Source organism: Silurus aristotelis, assembly GCF_946808225.1.
Source record: "Silurus aristotelis genome assembly, chromosome: 8".
NCBI lineage: Eukaryota > Metazoa > Chordata > Actinopteri > Siluriformes > Siluridae > Silurus > Silurus aristotelis.
Window position 1 is genome coordinate 19,480,149 of NC_139581.1, and position 18,779 is coordinate 19,498,927.

General features: G+C 38.7%; 2 protein-coding genes across 3 annotated transcripts in view; both read right to left on the minus strand.

Moving 5' to 3' along the window:
- Positions 1 to 881: 881 nt before the first annotated feature.
- On the minus strand, positions 882 to 4,461 carry tlcd5a (TLC domain containing 5a). 2 transcript variants are annotated; one of them, XM_083549469.1, is made up of 3 exons: positions 4,304 to 4,461; positions 3,334 to 3,543; positions 882 to 2,106 (listed from the first exon to the last, which is right to left on the minus strand). In XM_083549469.1, the coding sequence occupies exons 2-3, from the start codon at positions 3,527 to 3,529 to the stop codon at positions 1,574 to 1,576; spliced, it is 729 nt and encodes a 242-aa protein (XP_083405595.1). In that variant the 5' UTR covers positions 3,530 to 3,543; positions 4,304 to 4,461; the 3' UTR covers positions 882 to 1,573. The 2 variants fall into 2 exon arrangements, with proteins under 2 accessions (XP_083405595.1, XP_083405596.1); XM_083549470.1 differs by having other exon boundaries at positions 4,313 to 4,432.
- Positions 4,462 to 8,343: 3,882 nt separating this feature from the next.
- Positions 8,344 to 18,779, minus strand: part of oafa (OAF homolog a) — a 28,029-nt gene continuing 17,593 nt past the window's right edge. Inside the window, exons 2-4 of the mRNA XM_083549465.1 lie at positions 15,267 to 15,401; positions 12,764 to 12,944; positions 8,344 to 10,484 (exon numbers count right to left, since the gene is read on the minus strand). Coding sequence (XP_083405591.1) covers positions 10,210 to 10,484; positions 12,764 to 12,944; positions 15,267 to 15,401 — 591 coding nt within the window. The 3' untranslated portion in view covers positions 8,344 to 10,209. The remainder of the gene's footprint in view (positions 10,485 to 12,763; positions 12,945 to 15,266; positions 15,402 to 18,779) is intronic.

The window sequence follows — 18,779 nt, forward strand, 5'->3', positions numbered from 1 at the left end:
GAACATAATGTTTCCCATCGAACCCAAATAAATTAAACTTGCTTTCATCACTGAAGTAAACTTTGGACCAGTTCTTCTCTGTCCAGACAACATGCTCCTCAGCAAAGCTTAGTCTAGCTTTTTGATTCTTTTTGCTAATGAGAGGTTTGGTCACTGCAGAGTGGGCTTTCAGTCCAAATGCACTTAAACGTCAAGACACTGTATAACGAGACAGATCCTTACCCTGTTCAGCGCTGAACTGGTGAGCAATTCCAGCTGCAGTGTGTAAACGATTGCCCATTGAGATCCTCCGCAGTATCCTGTCCTCTCTTTTATTTGTCTTCCGTGGACGACCAGCCTTCTTGGTGGACTTGAATGATTTTTTTATGTTGTAAAGATTCAATATTCTTGAAATCACAGATTTGGAACGACCAACTTGTCTTGCTATGGCTGATAGGGTCATCCCTTTGGCCTTCATCTGGACAACCTGCTGCCGGAGGCTTTCAGTCACTTTAGAACGGCCCACCATCTTGCAGAGTCAGTGAAACTGGAAGTTAGGCTGCCAGTTAAATAGGGGTTGACAAATAATCAAGGAAATTAGCACCAGGTACCAGATTAACACCAATAACTGGGAGGTATCTGAAAGTGTTCTCTAATTTTGATCAGTGTGTTTTCTGCAAAATAATGTTTTTTTTTTTAAATGCCTTATTTATTTTGTGGAAAAGGGGTTCTGGTAGCATGGTATAGACAGGAAAAAAAACTCCTTCAACTGTTGAGCAGTGAAGATGACATTATTTCAGAATTGTTCAATTGTTTATAAATTGTTCTCTAATTTTGATCGCCAGTGAATATATTGTAAAATGTAAAATGTGAGTGTAAAAGATAACAGAGACGAATAGGTAATAGAGTTTTGTCATTTATTATCAGTCAAAATTAGCTGAAATCCTTAGTTTTACAAAAAATGTAAAAACTACAATAAATGTACACAATATTGCACAGGTTTCTCTTAAAAATAGTGTCAAACTTCAATGTGGTTTAAAGGATAATGGAAATTTTTTTTTCACACAAGCGAATTTCTAAATGCTTCACAGTGTGTTGCTTAATACAGTATGTTATTATTACAATGTTCTTTTTTTTAATACTCCTTTATTATAAAAAAAAAAAAAAAAGACATACAACAAAAACAGACTTCTAAGTTTAAAATCCGAATCTTTGGGTTATTTAAAGAGTATGTATAAAGTATTTTAATATAATTAAAATTTGACCTTAAAATCATTATCCGTTGTTATTTTCCTGGTCCGCCCTGCTTCAGCTCCCTGCTCAACAAGGCCAGGTTTGAAGGGTTTTTAAGATTTTTACTAAAATAGATAAGGCCAAGTTAGTTTTTTTAGAAAAATTAAAAAATGTAAAGTTACATTAAAAAAAAGAACAAATTCTTCAAAAAGCAAAGCTACTTCAAGTGTAAATCAGTTATAAAAGCCGGCGTCTGTCATGATTTCCTACAGTTAACAAAGTTAGACAAAGTTTCTATTTGATGACCAATTTGCAGAGGTGTTCATTCTGATAGATTAAATTCTGACGTCCAAGATTTCTCTCAGTCCCTCTTAATGTCTTGGCCGTTAATATCAGTGTGTACTTGCACTGGATTCTTCCAGTGGAATTTCATGCTGCTTTTACGATACACGAAGCGGAAAATGTCAGCCACAAACACCCACGACAAGACGTACATGGCCACACCACCGCACTTGATAATGAACTTTGGCCGGGGTGAGACCAGCTCGCAGTACAGCATGGCGCCGCCCACAAATACTCGCATAATAACAAACAAGAGCACGAACAGGATGTCCACCAAGTCGCCCAGGAAAGTGTTGTAGCGGCCGGATTGCTTCAGGAACCAGCGGGTCTGCAGCAGAGGGTTGGTGATCTCGCTGCCGAAGATCACTGCGCATGACTCGATGCCTGACTCACCCAGCCACAGGGTCAACAGGATACCCAGAATGCTCATGGTGTGGTGGGCAAGCATTACCAGACCCTCAGTCTGGAAGTGGATGCACCAGGCCATGTCGAAGATGAAGTAGCCTAGACTGAGCACCATTGCGGTGATTTGAAGAGGGGTGTTTTTTGTACCTGGGAATTAGAAATATACATAAAAGTTTCTTTATTTTTAATATATAAAAAGTATGCGTAATTGTTTTACATTTCCTGTGCTAATTCATACATGTTCAAGCTGTTAGATGACGGAGAAAAATATGTAGTTTAGTGTCTATTTCAGATCTGGAAAATGATTTATGGGGTGGCATGAGAAGTATGAGGGGTGGCAACACTAAAGAAATCATCCTTGTATGATTCTTGTGTATTTAAGAAATATACATATTCGGTGGATACTGTACACTAGGGTGCCTATTTTTTTATTGGTATATAAAATTTAACACAAGACCGATCTGACCGCCAGATGTGTTGTTGTCACGTGACATCACTTGTCAAAGGATCGGACAATCCTGAAGACGCAAACTACTGAACAGCATGCTTTTGAAAATAGTTTCTAAAGTTAAGCTGCTAGTCATTAAATCACACAAAGATCTCATGAACGATAAAAATATATATAATAAATTAAAAGAGCCAGATAGAGTCATTTGTTTGTGATCATTAATCAGGCTGGTTGCACTGAATGTGTTTGATTCACTAAAACGAAGCAGTTCATAAGAATTATTTGTTCAAACTAATAAAAAGAAAAGATTTTTTGCTATTATTTATTGGAAAATGTTTTTCTATGTCATCACAATTTTATATTTAATGCATTGGGATACCAGTGCTGGGGTGGCAACGCTTTCTCTTAGGGTGGTAGTTGCAAGCCCATGGCAACCCTGGTAGATCCACCCCCTGGTCGGTCGGTCGGTCTGTCTGTCGGTCTGTCGGTCGGTCTGTCGGTCTGTCTGTCTGTCTGTCTGTCTGTCTATCTATCTCAAAATGCTCTCAGTATTGTGCTTTTTTTTTTTTTTTTTTTTTTTTTTACCCTCATAACTTTTGAACACAGTTTACATCAATACGTTTATGAATTCTGTCCATTCTTTTCTTTTCTTCATATAATGTATACTTGAATTGTGTTCCTATTTTATATACAGGAAATTATATACAGGATTTCAAAGCAAACATTCAAGTTTCTAAAGGAACGTATTTCTTTTTTTTTTCTTTCTTCAAAGCCATTGTATGTTTTCAACTAAGCATGATGTTATCTATCTCTAAACCTGACTGTCTCCACACTCCTATAAAAAAATAGGTCAAATCCCAAACCCAATTATCAGCCGTTATCACATGTACAAGCTTGTAATGCTGGATGAATCGAATGAACAATACCTGGGTAGGTAAAAGGCCATGGTCCATCGATGTAACCTATATAGGCAGTTATACCCACTGCCAGGATGCCGTGAAACAGTGTGACCAGACGACAGTTCCATTCATAGCTACAAGAGCCGTTTGTGTAGCACAGCAGCGCATACAGAGCGATCCACCCAGCCAAGCAAACACCTACTCCAAGAACCAGCGGCGACATCTTTGAGCTGTGGGCTGAGATTTTTTTGTTGTTGTTGATTAAGAAATAATGATCACGAGGCGTTTTAAATGTCAAATCCAAGAACAGTAATGTCAGATACACTTTTGTGAGACTTTGGTGAAACTTTGACTGAACTGTCAAAGCTTTTTATTAACACACAAATACTTTTAGCTCTATTCTGACCTCAGACTACTCCCATGTGTGTGCATGTGTGTAGGAACACAATGTAGTGTTGCACAGCAGAGATTAAGAAATAGAGATCGGGCTCAGGACACAGCCAAAATATTTAGACCAAAAGTTACTATGGCAAGCATTCCATCAGACACATGTTCCACTTCGACATTTTCAATGGCATAGGATTGGATAGAAATATGCAATTTATTATGTAATAAAACATTATTGTGTACACTCATGATCAGTATATAATCATATTATAGTGATATTACACCTGCTTCTTTGATGGTCTGGAATAAAATCATGAATTCATTTCCACAGGATTTGTTTTCCACACTGAACCATTTGTATTGGTAGAAATCTGACAAATCTATATTACATTTATTATTCACGTCCTAACAATAAAAACATGAAACATGTATTCCCCATGCCAGCCAGGTTCTAATAATCCACATGGAGAGAGCGGCTCTCCGTTCACCTCTCCCTCTCAATTGACCAATCAGGAAATAATAACAATAAATATATACAAATGGACAGTTTTCCCCAAACCCTCATGCCATAAATACATAAAGACAGCACTCCTTCAAAAGCAATAATCACCTGAATTACATTGTAGCGCGGCGGCTTCGCAGTAATGGCCGTCTCCGCCTGTGTCCGGGCCTCATCATCATCTGTCACCGCCTTCCGCTCCCTCATCTCCATGGAAACGGCGCGCGCGAGTCGCCGCCTAACAAAAGCAGCATTCGTACTTAAAGAATCCTGAAGAGCCCTGAAGCTCCGCCCACACGGATATAAAAACAAAACAAATAAACAGCGGCCCCTGGTGGCTCGAAAACTATAGTGCACCGTTTTACCAGATAAATGGATGGATGGATGGCTAAATGGATGGATGGATGTTTAGTACAGTGTACAGTGTATAGCTCTGCATCCTGTTGTGTAGCTCTATGTTGTGTGGTGTAGCTCTGTGATGTTGTATGTAGCACCAGGGTTCCGGAGAAACGTCTCATTTCACTGTGTACTGCGTCAGCTATATATGGTTGAAATGGCTATAAGGGCTTCTTGACTTGACTTGATTTAAGGTACACAGCAAATAAATGCAGTTGAGTATCTACCACAAAGTTTAAATAGTAGCAAACTGACAAGTGCAGAATGTGTAACTACATGTACAGCAAATATATATAAAGGCTCTGGTGGTGTAAAAATTTTAATATGTATGTGTCGGTCAAGTGTACTGTAGTGTACAGATAGATAGATAGATAGATAGATAGATAGATAGATAGATAGATAGATAGATAGATAGATAGATAGATAGATAGATAGATAGATAGATAGATAGATAGATAGATAGATAGATAATCTAAAGAAAGAGATGTGGTGGTGGAATATGGAAGTGCAGGAGAGCATAAGGAGAAAGAGGTTGGCAAAACAGAGTTGGGATCGACAGAGTGATGAGAAAAGTAGGCAGGAGTACAAGAAGATGCGGCAGCAGATAAAGAGGGATGTAGTATAAGCCAAGAAAAAAAGCATATCAGGAGCTGTATGAGAAGTTGGACACTAAGGAATGAGAAAATAATTTGTACCGATTGGCCAGGCAGAGGGACCGAGCTGGGAAGGATGTGCTGCAGGTTAGAGCAATAAAGTATGGAGATAGAAATGTGTGTTTGTGGATTTAGAGAAAGTGTACAATAGGGTGCCGAGAGAGGAATTGTGTTATTGTATGAGGAAGTCAGGTGTGTCAGAGAAGTTTGTAATACGTACTGCAAAACATGTATAGGACAGTGTGACAGCATGGAAGTATGCAGTAGGAACGACAGACTGGTTCAAGTTGGAGGTTGGACTGCATCAAGGATCTGCTTTGAGCCCTTTCCTGTTTGCAGTGGTGGTGAACGAGGTCAGACAAAAGTCTCCGTGGACTATGATGTTTGTGGATGATAGTGATTTGTGGTAGGGAGCAGGTTGAGAAGAGCCTGGACAGGTGGAGGTACACGCTAGAGAGAAGGGGAATGAAAGTCAATAGGAGTGAGACAGAGTACGTGTGTGAATGAGAGTGAGGACAGTGGAGTGATGCGGTTACAGGGAAAAAAGGTGGAGAAGGTGGAGGAGTTCAGGTACCTGGAGTCAACAGTGCAAAGTAATGGAGAGTGTGTAAGAGAAGTGAAGAAAAGACTGCAGGCAGGGTGGAGTGGGTGGAGAAGAGTGATAGCAGGAGTGATTTGTGATAGAAGAGTATCTGCAAGAGTGAAACTGAAAGTTTATAGGACTGTGGTGAGACCTGCGATGTTGTATGGATTAGAGACAGTGGCATTAACTAAAAGACAGGATGTGGAGCTGGAGGTAGCAGAGCTGAAGATGTTGAGGTTTTCGTTGGGAGTGATGAGGATAGACAGGATTAGAAACGTGTTTATTAGAGGGACAGCGCATGTAGGACGTTTTGGAGACAAGGTGAGGGAAGCGAGATTGAGATGGTTTGGACATGTGCAGAATAGGGACATAGGGTATATCAGTAGAAAAATGCTGAGGATGGAGCCACCAGGAAGGAGGGAAAGAAGTTGTTTATGGATGTGGTGAGGGAAGACATGCAGGTAGTTTGAAAGAGGCAAATGTAGAGGACAGGGGGGTATGGAGACAGATGATCCACTGTGGCGACCCCTAATATAAAAAGCCGAAAGAAGAAAAAGATTATATATTATTTCATCATGACATCTGTTCATTAGAGTTAATTAGCTTTATTAGCTTTTACTGCTTAATTAATCTTTCTTGTACAAAAAGCTACAAGTTGGCTTGGGATTTCCTTCACTGTAATGACAGACTCCGGCTATGCTGCACTTCTCTCAACCCTTGGTTCCTGGACCCCAATTTACTGTAACAATTTACTGTAACATGATGTGGTGTGATGTGGTCCAATAAAGATGGCTGTTACAATTTGTATTATATTCCATTACCACAAGATCTATTTTATGTAGTGCTGGATTAAATGATCATTTCATATTTATTTAGGTAAGAATATTAGATTTAATGGGGGGGGGGGGGGGGGGGGGGGGGGGGGGCTCAGGAATATTGAGTGTTTTGGCAAACTGGGATATTTGGATGCTGTTGTCGCCCCACTCTCACACGTTTGTTAGTTCGTTTAGTTGGTGGTGTGGTGGGCTGTCTCCAATCCCAGAGATCCCTCATGTCTGTTTTACTGTTTATGCTGCCATAGCGAGTCTTGCCATAGTCTCTACTTCCACGTGATCACACTGTACAGTGTCTTTTACTTTTATTAACAATAAAAATACTTAATCCTTAATTTAATCTTTTCTTCTTCTCACTTCAATTTTCTCACTCTATTTCTCTATCTGACTGTAATTAATACCTGTCTGCTACAATGTCATGGATCACAGTTTCCATAAACATTCTTGCATCTACATGAACTATAATAAATGGACATTCGGTGAAACCTAGATCAGGATGGGTTTCCTCTTAGTATCGTTTCCATTGCATTCCATCTCAGGGAGTTTTTCCCTGCCACACTAGCCACTTGCTTCCTTATATGCAAACATACATACATACATACATACATACATACATACATACATACATACATACACACACAAACCTATAGGCACTAAACTTATAGGCACAAATAACTTAGAAACCGCTTTATCTTTGTATAGCTGCTTTGGAACAATGTCCTTTGTTAAAAGTTCTTTTCAAATAAAACTGAATTGAGTTGTACGAACGCCCAGGTCTACAGGGCAGGGGTGAGGCAAATAATGGATGTATAAATGTGAAACTACAGAGAAAAAAAAACAACGAATACTCAACCGGCTACCACCAATGGATGTTCATTCAAAAGAGCTCTATGCACTATGATTTTGTGGATACAAAAGTTCAGGTGCACTGGAGTGGAGAGAAGGGCCCGCTTTGGATCCTCCCCAAGAGCCCAGGAATTACTACACACACATCCACAAACACACTCACAGAAGGCAATTTAGATTGGCAAGTCCACCTTCTATCATGTTTGCGAAAAGTGGGAGAAAACCAGACAACCCAGTGGAAACTCTGACACATAAAACCTTTAGATAATCTCCATATAAAAAGAAACCCAAGATCAAGATCAAAGCCCAGACCCTGGAGTTCAACCACCATGCTGCAGTGCGACGTAAATACATATTTTGCAATCTAGCAGGCTGTTGTTTAGGACATACAGCAAGCTATCTAAATGTTTAAGCAAATTATTGTACAAGCAGGAAGAACTGGAAAGAAGAGAATGTATTTAAATATTTTTCAATAATTGATGTAGTGGGTTACAGCACTGTGGGGTTACAGTTGTGGTCTCATTTAACACAATTTATCTATTCACTTCAAAGCAGCACGTAATACCTGTGTTTTCTTTTCTTCTGAAATGTAGATACTACACATGAAATGTAAAAGTTTTTCCTAACCCATCAAAAAAAAAAAAAAACCAACACATTTATTAATCCATAGTTTGACAATAGAAAACATTAAAAGCATTTATGGATCTTAAATTTTATTCAAAAGCATTACTTCATACTCATTAAAATTTTGTAGAAAAATATTTTATATTTATGTGTGTGCATGCATATATACATATATATATACATATACATACACACACACACACACATATATATACGTTTTGTTTTTACACAATTCTGAAAGATCTATAAAAACATCAAAGTAAACACTGATGCATCAAGGCACATTGAAACCCAACATTCAGTTTGGGCGCGATATGATTTGGCATTGAACATTCATCACTGCCTTATTTATGTGGTGACAAAATATATTAGCTGAATCAGATGGTTTATTATTGTAAACAATTAACGTCACTATAAACGAGTTCAGTCGCAATAAAAAAAAAAAAAAAAGGAATTCTTTGTTAGCCTTAGGCAAATAGCATTTTTCTTTTTTCCTGCCTGATAAAGAGATCGAACATGTTATGGCGTGACTAAAACCTTTTAAAAATAAAAACCTATAGTTATTTGAAGATGAACTGATGTGTCCTTTTAAAGACCCAGCAGGTTTTCGTTAGTGAACATTGTGACCAGAAGGTGGCAGTGTTGAACGTAAAGACAATTGTTTTGCTTTAGTGGCGATCAAATGCATAGTTCAGGAGAGGGACAAAAAAATACTTTAGCTCTCCAAATGTGTGTAAAAACAAATGGGGGGAAGAAAACAAAATACTGGTGACATTTGTGGTCCCAACAACCTTATCAAAGAAGCTAATAAATCTGAAACACAGTGACTTGCGTTAACTGCACCCTGAAAACCTTGAAATACATCTGTATTCAAATTTCTGATATTCTAGTGCTAATTTACTGGGGATGCATTTTTTATTTTACGGTGATTATATATATATATGTAGGTCTCTGCTGCTATGAAATTACAGAAGAACATTACTAGTGAAGTGTTTAATAGACGACAATTTTGAGCTCAGACATATTTTGCTGTTCTTTAAGAATCTTTAAGAAAAACAAAACAAAACAAAAAAAGAAAAACACTTTCTTCGATCCACCAATTTTCCAGTGATGTTCACATCATATTAATGAACCATTTCACCTTGCAGTAGTGGATACAGCGGACGCTGGACGCCGAGGTACAGCAAAGTCTCAGCACTGCTTGGTAGAAATCTACATGATGACAATGGCATTAGTGTGGAAGTTGATGCAGGTTTTAAAGCATAATTGACACTCTAAAATGACTAAAGCGCTGCTGCATCGCACGCCCTACGTAAAAAAAAAAGCAGCAAGAACTAAATCCCACCAGCTCAAATATTGGAGTTTGAGCTCGACACGGGAAACCTTTCAATAGGGCGATTCCATACTGACTGGTGAAAGAATTTGAACTTAATTGCATAATACATCATAGAAAAAAATCAAAAGATTAATAAACATGCTCAGAGTGGATTTTTCCTAAAACTCACCTTAATCAGAGTCAAACAATCGTTATAACCTGACAAGTACGGCAGTGTTTCATAATGCACTCAAATACCAGCAACAATCTCTGATAGACCTCAGGGCAACAAAATGCAAAAAAAATTAAAAATCAAATCAAATCAACAAATAAACAAACAAAACATAAAGAAGAGGTCTGTTTTTCAAATATGTGCTTATTTTCCCCTATAATTTCCCACAGCAAACAATAAATTAGAACATGTGGTGAACAGAAAACAGCTTGGAAACCTGACTGAACATGTTGTAGGTAAATTAACAGAATTGAGCTTGTTAGGCTATAGCTTGATTCACAGTTGCTTGGTCTACCGAAAGTGGATCTGGATGTTTCACTTCCAATACCCATCGTGAAAATCCCCATTCTAAAGAACTCATGCAGACAAAGCCTGTTCCTGGTTTTATCTTGAGCCCCAGGCACTGTGTGAGTTTGTCATGCATACTCTCAGGCATGGACAGTCAAGTTCAAATGGCTCAGGGCTCAAACAACAGCAAAAAAAAAAAAAAAAAAATAGAAGAAAAGAGTTGCTGAGTGAAGCTGAGCATGTATCGCTAAGTCTCCTCCTCCCACAGACAGAGTTGTTTATGAGGCGTGTAGTATGTGAAGTCATAGCCTTTGCTGCAGCTCTTGATGCCGCACTTGTACGAGGCGCCGTGGCCTAAAGACTCCTTGTTGCGGCAGTACTTGAGCAGGCACGGGTACCACTCCAGCCTCATGCTGTAGGTGCAAGAGCAAGGCTGCCAGAGATCCTTCACCGAGCGGCAGCTCTGCAGCCCCGGAACCTCCACAGCCTGAGGAAGGGTCTCGAACATGGAGCCTTCGGTACCTGCAAACAAGATTGTTGTTTTTGACTGACTAATACTTTGATAAACTCAGACTGATACAATGTAGCATTTTGATCAATGCAGACAATACGTGCATTACTCTAACGGATATATATCCGTCTGTCTGGCTTTATCTGTCTAAAAGCATTCTGTCGTAAATAAGAAATAGAAAAAAAACTGTTGTTTATTTTGCTGTACAGTTTATATTCACTTACAATAGAAATCAGCAGTTGTTGTCAATAAATGTTTGCAAATGCAGCTGACAATATGTTTGAAGGCAGAATTTCTGGCTATGCTTCATTAATATTATTATTTCAGTACTGGACAAACATCAAACATCCACAAAACTTATTTAGGGGACTTTCAGAGCCTGGGCTTCTGCTCATCTCTCTCTATCAATGTGCCTGTAACACACACACTTCTATCTCGCCATCAGTGATCCCACACGCTATATAACTCCATCTGACTTTCTACTTGTTTCACTCTGCCATTTTCATCTGTCTTTCATTTTCATCTGTCTTTATTTGTCTGTCTGTCCTTAAACTTCAAACAGCTGCATAATCAAGCTTATGCAACGGCTACTAAGGTTGCAGACTTGCGTTATCAAACCGATATCAAAGTTTGCCGTAACTAAATTGACCTAACTAGTTTATTCCTCGTTTCCACCCTCGTGTCCGGTGTCTCAAATCCACGGTGACCCCGATCAGGCTAAATTTATTATTGTATTATTGTATGACTTATTGTGAGGCAGTGGGATTATACATAGACTGACATCACACTTCTTTTGCTTAAGGCTGCTCCCATTAGGGGTCGCCACAGCGGATCATCCATCTCCACATCCATCTCTGTCCTCTACATCTGCCTCTTTCAACCCAACTACCTGCATGTCTTCCCTCACCACATCCATAAACCTCCTCCTTGGTCTTTCTCTTTTCCTCCCTCTTGGTGGCTCCATCCTCAGCATTCTCCTACCGATATACCCCATGTTCCTTCTCTGCATGTCCAAACCATCTCAATCACACCTCCCTCACCTTGTCTCCAAAACGTCCTACATGCACTGTCCCTCTAATAAACTCGTTTCTAATCCTGTCCATCCTCATCACTCCCAATGAACATCTTATCGGTTGCCTTCACACTACAATTAAAAAGACATCCATGTAGAATGCAGCCTCTTTTCTTCTCAGACCTCAGAGTTCATTTAAATAGTCTAAATGTACCTCCTTAAAGCAGGAGAATTATATTGGTGACTATAAAACCCCCGAAAAAAAATCAAGGACAATATGAGTACCTGAAATGAATTACTCGATTGATTAAAATCTACTTTAATCTCATTAAATCTAATTATATTAGCAGACCTTCGGCAGGAGATTCTCTTATATCTGTCTCATTTGTAGACTATCATTTAAGCCTAAGGTTCTTTTTTCAAGACTTTCTTACAGCATCTAGGTGGTAGAACAAAACTTTCACCTGATGTCCGAACAGCTGAGTCACAGATATCGTGTAAAGACCTGCCTCTTTCTGCGGTTCCTGAATTAGCACTTCTCATATTTCTGCTTTCTATCTTTTTTTTCTCTCCCAGCCGAGGTTTAGACTGACTATATTCTTCACCTTTGTCCTAATGAACCAGCATTTGACAAGTTTTAATCTGTATAGAGAAATGTGCCATATGACTGTTAGTGGATATTTTGCACATACTACAGATAAGAGGGACTAACCATATAACAACTATAAAGGTAGGAAATAGATCAGGAATCAATAAGAGCTAATGTGCAAAAGAACTCGTTCATTATTGCGAACGGTAAACGGCTGTTTACTCGGTATGCATTCAAATAATATTTGGTTGTTTATTGAGCTTTAACGCCATGTTAGCATCGGGGCTGTATACTTCACCCATTCAGGTGATACTACTAAGAAGGAATCTTTCATAATGTATCATAAAAGTTACAGTCCTGCATTCAAATAATAGAACCGATATGATTCACATTATGTAAGAGAACAGTGTGGTTAGAACTCTTCTGCTTTTTCCTCAGCTTCTGTTTCTTATTCGACTGAATTCTCAATTCTAGACACTAGCATTACAGACACATTCCACACACTGGAAATAAAGTACGCTACTTCACTCTACATCTAAACTTGTGTGCTTGTGCATATGCTATTTGCAGTCGTCGCTGACGCTGAAGAATGAAAATGACTGACTGAGAGCCTTTAAAGGGAAAATGGCAGCAGTTCGGGACTCATTTAAAGTGTGTGTTTCTGGCAGGCTGTAATCAAAAGCACTTGCCCGTGTCCAGCCAGTGGCGCATGTCGGCCTCGCGCGTGTACATGGCGTCGCGCGCCACGCTGCACGTGTTGTAGATGAGGGCGCTCAGCTGCCAAGCCAGGGTCACGTTCACCGCCACGTTCATGCTGAACGTCTCCGTCGGCCTCTTCTCCTCCGCCGTCCGCACCGTGTGTGGGTTTTTCTGCGCACAATCCAATTTTACATTCGGTTACTGATCTTGCCAGGAGGCTCAAACCGACCTGAAGCCTTCATTTTGGTTGCGCATTTTAAGCATTGACCCTAAAACCTGTCATTATAGGTCAGCCATTTGCATCGTGCACTGTACCAGGCGTCCACACACACACCTAGATGCAGCATAGACCAGTGTTGCTCAACCAAAAGATTGTTTTTCCGTGTGACGGCGATATTGTTGCTATGTATTGAGCGTTAAACCACAAAATATGATTCGCCGTGAACATTCGAAGGTCTTACACTAACATACACTATAGGGACAAAAGTTTGGACACTTGATCACAAGATTCATAGGTGCTTTTTAAACATCCCATTCTTTATTTACTGTTATAATAACATCCACTCTTGTGGGAAGATGTTCCACTAGATTTTGTAGTATGCTTGTGGAGATTTGTGCTCATTCAGCAACAAGGGCTGTAGTAAAGATGTGTACTTATGTAGATAAGGTGAGAAGGCTTGAGGTGAAGTCAGTGTTTATGTCCACCACCAAGGGGGTGCAGTAGGGTTGAGGTCAAAGCTCTTTAGCAGACCACTCAAGGTCCTCCACCCCAACCCATGTAAACAAAGGTCTCGGTCTCCTAGTTGAAGTGAAGGGAAAACTTAATGCTACCTCCTCCAGCGCCTCCAACAGTTGAAGTGAGAAGAATCACAAGTCTGGTGTCCCAATACTTTTGTCCTTTTTATGTAGTTTAGCCTGCTCATTCTGGAGAACGCTCAATCTATGTTCATTGTGACATTGTGGAAAACTATTTCAAGCTTAACATTGATTGGTAAAAATGAATCTAGAATGCTAATGTAAAATAAAATAAAAAAAACACTGTATATTATTATTCATTATAGAAGATATATATAGTCATGGGGAAAAGTACATCCTCCTTCATCTCTATACATAAATACCAATTGTGTGGTTCTCATAAATGTTCAGGAACCAGGTGGGCAAAATTACATACAACCTATAATTCTAAATATAGGGTGCACTTATATTTTCCATCTGGTTTCTGAATGATGGTTTACCTTTTTAGGGACTGAATATTTAAATCTGTTGGGTTTTTCCCTGTTTTCTATAAGCGAACCAAAACCTGCAGTCTTAACACCTTGGTGCGGACAATTTCTATTAAGAAGCCCTGAGAGAAAAAAAGAAAAAAAAAAGCGTAAAATTGAAGAAGGGTGTACCTTCTTTGTTTCCATGAATGTAATGATTTAATGTACACACTTACTGTGCACTTTATTCAGAACACCTGCACACATACAGAAGATGCATTGAAATATATTTAAAAATAAAATACAGAATACCTTAAGTTTAGGTGTATCAAATTTTAGTGTATTTTTGTATTTTAAAAATGCTTTTACGAGGGAGCATGACATTTCTTCCCAACCGTTCAATCAATTGAGCTATTTGTTCTGTTCCTTCACTGTTGCACTGTTGAGTAAGTAATTAAGTATCAGGTATGTTTGTTTTCTTGGCTGAGTCACGCAATAAATCTGACATATAGAACCAGTTAACAGATCAAATATTCACATACATTGCCCTGTGCAAATGACTCATAATTGAGCTAATTTAGTTACTTGGTGTTTGATAACGAAGTGCCTATTTTGCATCAGCAACACTGACTCAATGATAAACAAGTCATTCATAAGAAGACGACTGATGGCACCTGCGTTCATAGCAACTAGCTTCTAACTAATAAATCATTTGATTGTTAAAATCATAAATATAATAATATATTAGGTGTCAGGCAGTCATTCGTGCAATGGTATGCAAAATCATGATCCTACTAAACAGCTACTTCTATTATGGTTCAATATTTGGCCATAAAATATAAATGTCTCAATCATCGGACACCTATTTGTTAATTGAAAACAAACGTTTTAACATTTCAACAATTGATAAATGAGCGATACGAAAGCTGGCAGCCTGCACGTTTCTTACCATGACCACCTTCTTGCATATGGATCCATTTTCTGGAATGATCTGATCAAGTCTGGGCAAAAACTACTGAGCAGGCACCAATCAGAGGCCGCACTTTTATGACGTCATCATGTCGACTTCTTACAAAGACATTTGACAGTATTTTTAAAATGTACAAAAATATTTTGGTACAAAATATGAAACCATTTTCATCAACCTTATTAAATACAATGTTTAGGTTTTTTTATTTATCTCCACACTGCTTTTTTTCTGCCAATTGTAAGATCCCCAATCAGTCCATTTAAACAGAGATTCTCTGAGCCTATTTGCTCTCTTCTTTCTGCCTGCTGAGAACATACTGACCTGCCGGAGTCTGGCCATGGACTCGCTGGAGATGATCTCATTGTGGCCGAGGTGTGTGATGAAGCACAGTGCCTGGTACTGGCTCTGCCCTCTCTCCAACTCTCCCAGAATCAACGCTCGGAAGATCTTTACATCCTGAACAACATAGAAGAAAAATGTTGCATTGGTGTGTGCATCAGGGTAACCTGGAAAAACCATCCAGTATATACACACACAGTTTTCCAAAACACTGTGCATTTTATACATTCAAACCATGATTTATTCCCCACTTTGATGTTATAATAGCCTCCATTGTTCTAGACATGCTTTCTGCTAGATTTTGGAGCGTGGCTGTCTGGAGTTCGTGTATGCAGCCACAAGAGCATTAGTAAGGTCAGGTGCTGATGTTGTGTAAAGAGACCTGGGTGAAGTCGTTCATCCCAAAGATGGTCATTGGGATTGAAGCGAGTGATCCGTGAAAACCACTACTAATTCTTCCACTAGAAATATAGTAAACCATGTCTTCATTGAAATTGTGCATAACAGCGTTATATTTGGGCATCTGACCTCCAGTAAAGGCGAAATTTTTATCCAAAGTCAATTTATACAATTGTGGGCTTCCAACTTTTGGCAACACAAATTGTGTCCACAAACGTTTGGCCTGAAATGAAACGAGAAGTAAAAGCTGCACTGAAGGATTCTATTTTAAGATGTTCATCTAATCAGGGTATAATCAGAAACGAATTCTCACTGAGAATGATCACAGTTAGATATTGAGAATCGTCTGTGTCCGTATCAGTCTCGGCTCCTGAGGTAAAAGTCACTCACGACATATTCGTCTCTTCACTTGACTAATCAATTGGAGCTGTTCTGTCGAACATCCACTGCATGGACAAAAGCGTGTGAACACCAGAACATCAGATTTCTATGTGGTTTTTGAACATCCCATTCCACATTAAGTCCCCATTTGCTTTTATAATAACCTTCACTGCTCTGGGAAGATACTTCACTATATTCTGGTCTGCGGTTGTGGAAATTTGTGTTCATTCAGCCACAAGGCGGCTGAATGAGCAGTCCCCAACCTTTTTTGCGCCACGGACCGGTTTAATGTCAGACAATATTTTCACGGACTGACTATTAATGTGTAATATAACAAAATAAAATGATACGACTGGCATTTTCTAAATATAATAATAAACGTGAATCCACTGTGTTGTTTTTTTGTTCATGTTGCTAGCTTTGGGGTTTGGATTTAGCGGTAATGTATTGTGTGTTAGCGGCCGGAGCAGCCCCTTTAAGAAGGTAGCGGATGTAGGTAAGATATGTGACCGAGGCAAGCATCTTGACATGCATCAAGAGTTAGTCATAGACAGATGTGGCGGAGAGAATCCGGTAAGTTCAGAATCAGATAATAAATAAAATGGAAATAATTAAAAGGTATGTATTCTTTCTGTGCGGCCCGGTACTAATTAACCCACGGACCAGTGCTGGTCCACGGCCCAGGAGTTGAGAACCACTGATGTAAACAATACCTTGCACATGGGTATTGTCATGCTGGAACATGTTTGGGTCTCCTAATTCAAGTGAAGGGAAAACTTTATGCCACTACATCCAATGACGCAATTGTGCGCCTCCAACATTGTGGTAAAAGTTTGGGAAAGAACCACATACGACTGGAAATATCAGGTACCCCAATACTTCTGTCCATACAGTGTATTAAACATTTAGAAACTTTGCAGTTAGACAGACTGCTTCCACCACTTTCATTTCCAAAGTTAGAAATCAGCCTAAAGAATATCTCCACACCATTTCTAAATTATTTATATATGCTTTCTTTAAGTAGGTATTTCTATAATTATGGGTGTTAAGTCAAAACCAAGCTTTCCAGCATGTTTGGCTGGTTGCTGAAATTCGAACTGCAGTGACATAAAGCAGGTTTTCCCAGGCCATTATATATAATTTATCATGTCAGGCCATCATCATTTGAGCGTCTGCAGTGTGATATATCTCCTGTTAAACTACATTATTTTACATTCATATATGACAGTAATGCCTGACATAGATCTAAAAGTCAAATTCAAAATTCAAATGGATGGATGGATGGATGGATGGATGGATAGATGGATGGATGGATGGAAGAAAGAAAGATAGAAAGAAAGAAAGAAAAACAAACAAACAAACAAACCATCTCGCTTTGGCCTATTAATAAAAAAAATTAGAGATAGATCGACTCATAGTTTTTTTTCCGGCACCGATAGTCGACTGTTGGAACTATCGACAAAAATCCATACCTATAGTTTTTCGGGGTTGCGTTATACCGCACAAGAGCGGCCTCTAGAGGTGAATAACAGATGCAACATTTTTTAAAGGGCTTTTTTTTAATTCATAATGGATATAACTGTTTTTTATTTCAAGTGTTACTTTTTGTTTGTTTTATTGAATGCATCCTTTGTTTTCCTCAGTATTTATTAATATAAATGAATATATTCATATTTATTTCATTTAATCGATTAATCAGAGAACGTTTCAACCTAGCAATCGGAAATAAACACTAATCGGTCGATACTGTAAATTTTAAGATATTTTAGAATATATGTTTTGTGCAAAAAAATAAATAAATAAGCTTTTGCTATTTAAAGAATTGTGGTGGAAGCATCATGCTATAAAGCTGCTTTACTTCAGCTGGAACGCTGGCTGTGGATGTAAGGATGTTCAGATCTCTTCATGAACTGCCATGCAACAAAACTAATTTTAATTCAATTCTTGTGCCGAGACAGAGTTTGCAACGGTTTTATTACTTTGAATTTTACATGTGTTCATGATAGTCTGGGTTTTTAAGGAGATTTGGCAAACACTTAGGGAAGCATTCTTTAGTCAGAACTTCCCACACAGTCACTGTGTGTCTCTACTGCCAGGTACAGTGACTAACAATTCTTTGGTAAACTGCATTGCTAAACTATTTGGTTTTATGCGGATCATGTTGCGTAACTTTCTTCTATTATTTGTTTTAGATTTGACATTTGTTTATTGATTATTGCCTGGCAAATAAATCTCAAATTCTTGATTAACTCTGAAATTTCCTGAAAACCATTATATCTAGTTGATTATGTAGTCCTATGCACAAGGATCTAAGTGACCCCGGGACCATATTGGACGATCAATTGAAAAGACGGAATGTTTAGGATAATCGATCAAAATTAAAGAAGAAGAAAAGAAATATGAGCAATAAGGTGATCGGCTTGAAGTAGATATATTCGAGATAAATCTTTATTACAAATTGGAGTCAGATTTGAGTTAAAAAATTGGATTCATGTAACAAATTGCCATCCCTTTTAGTAATTTTTTACAGCAGCGCTAGAAAGACTAACACACAGCATACCTTCACCCACGCCAGTGGATTCCGTCGTTGGACCATTGGGTTGGTGAGCCCACATAGATATTCAAGATAGAAGGGATAATGTATAGCTTTAAAACTACTTGGCACAAAGCCAATAGGCCTCTGTTATGCAAGAAATGAAGTTACAGCATGATAAT

Bases quoted from the DNA above. Each gene is read 5' to 3' on its own strand.
- tlcd5a (XM_083549469.1), bottom strand. From the start codon at position 3,529: ATGTCGCCGCTGGTTCTTGGAGTAGGTGTTTGCTTGGCTGGGTGGATC. The intron at 2,107-3,333 runs GTATTGTTCATT...TCTAATTCCCAG, and splicing joins ATGGCCTTTTACCTACCCAG to GTACAAAAAACACCCCTCTT.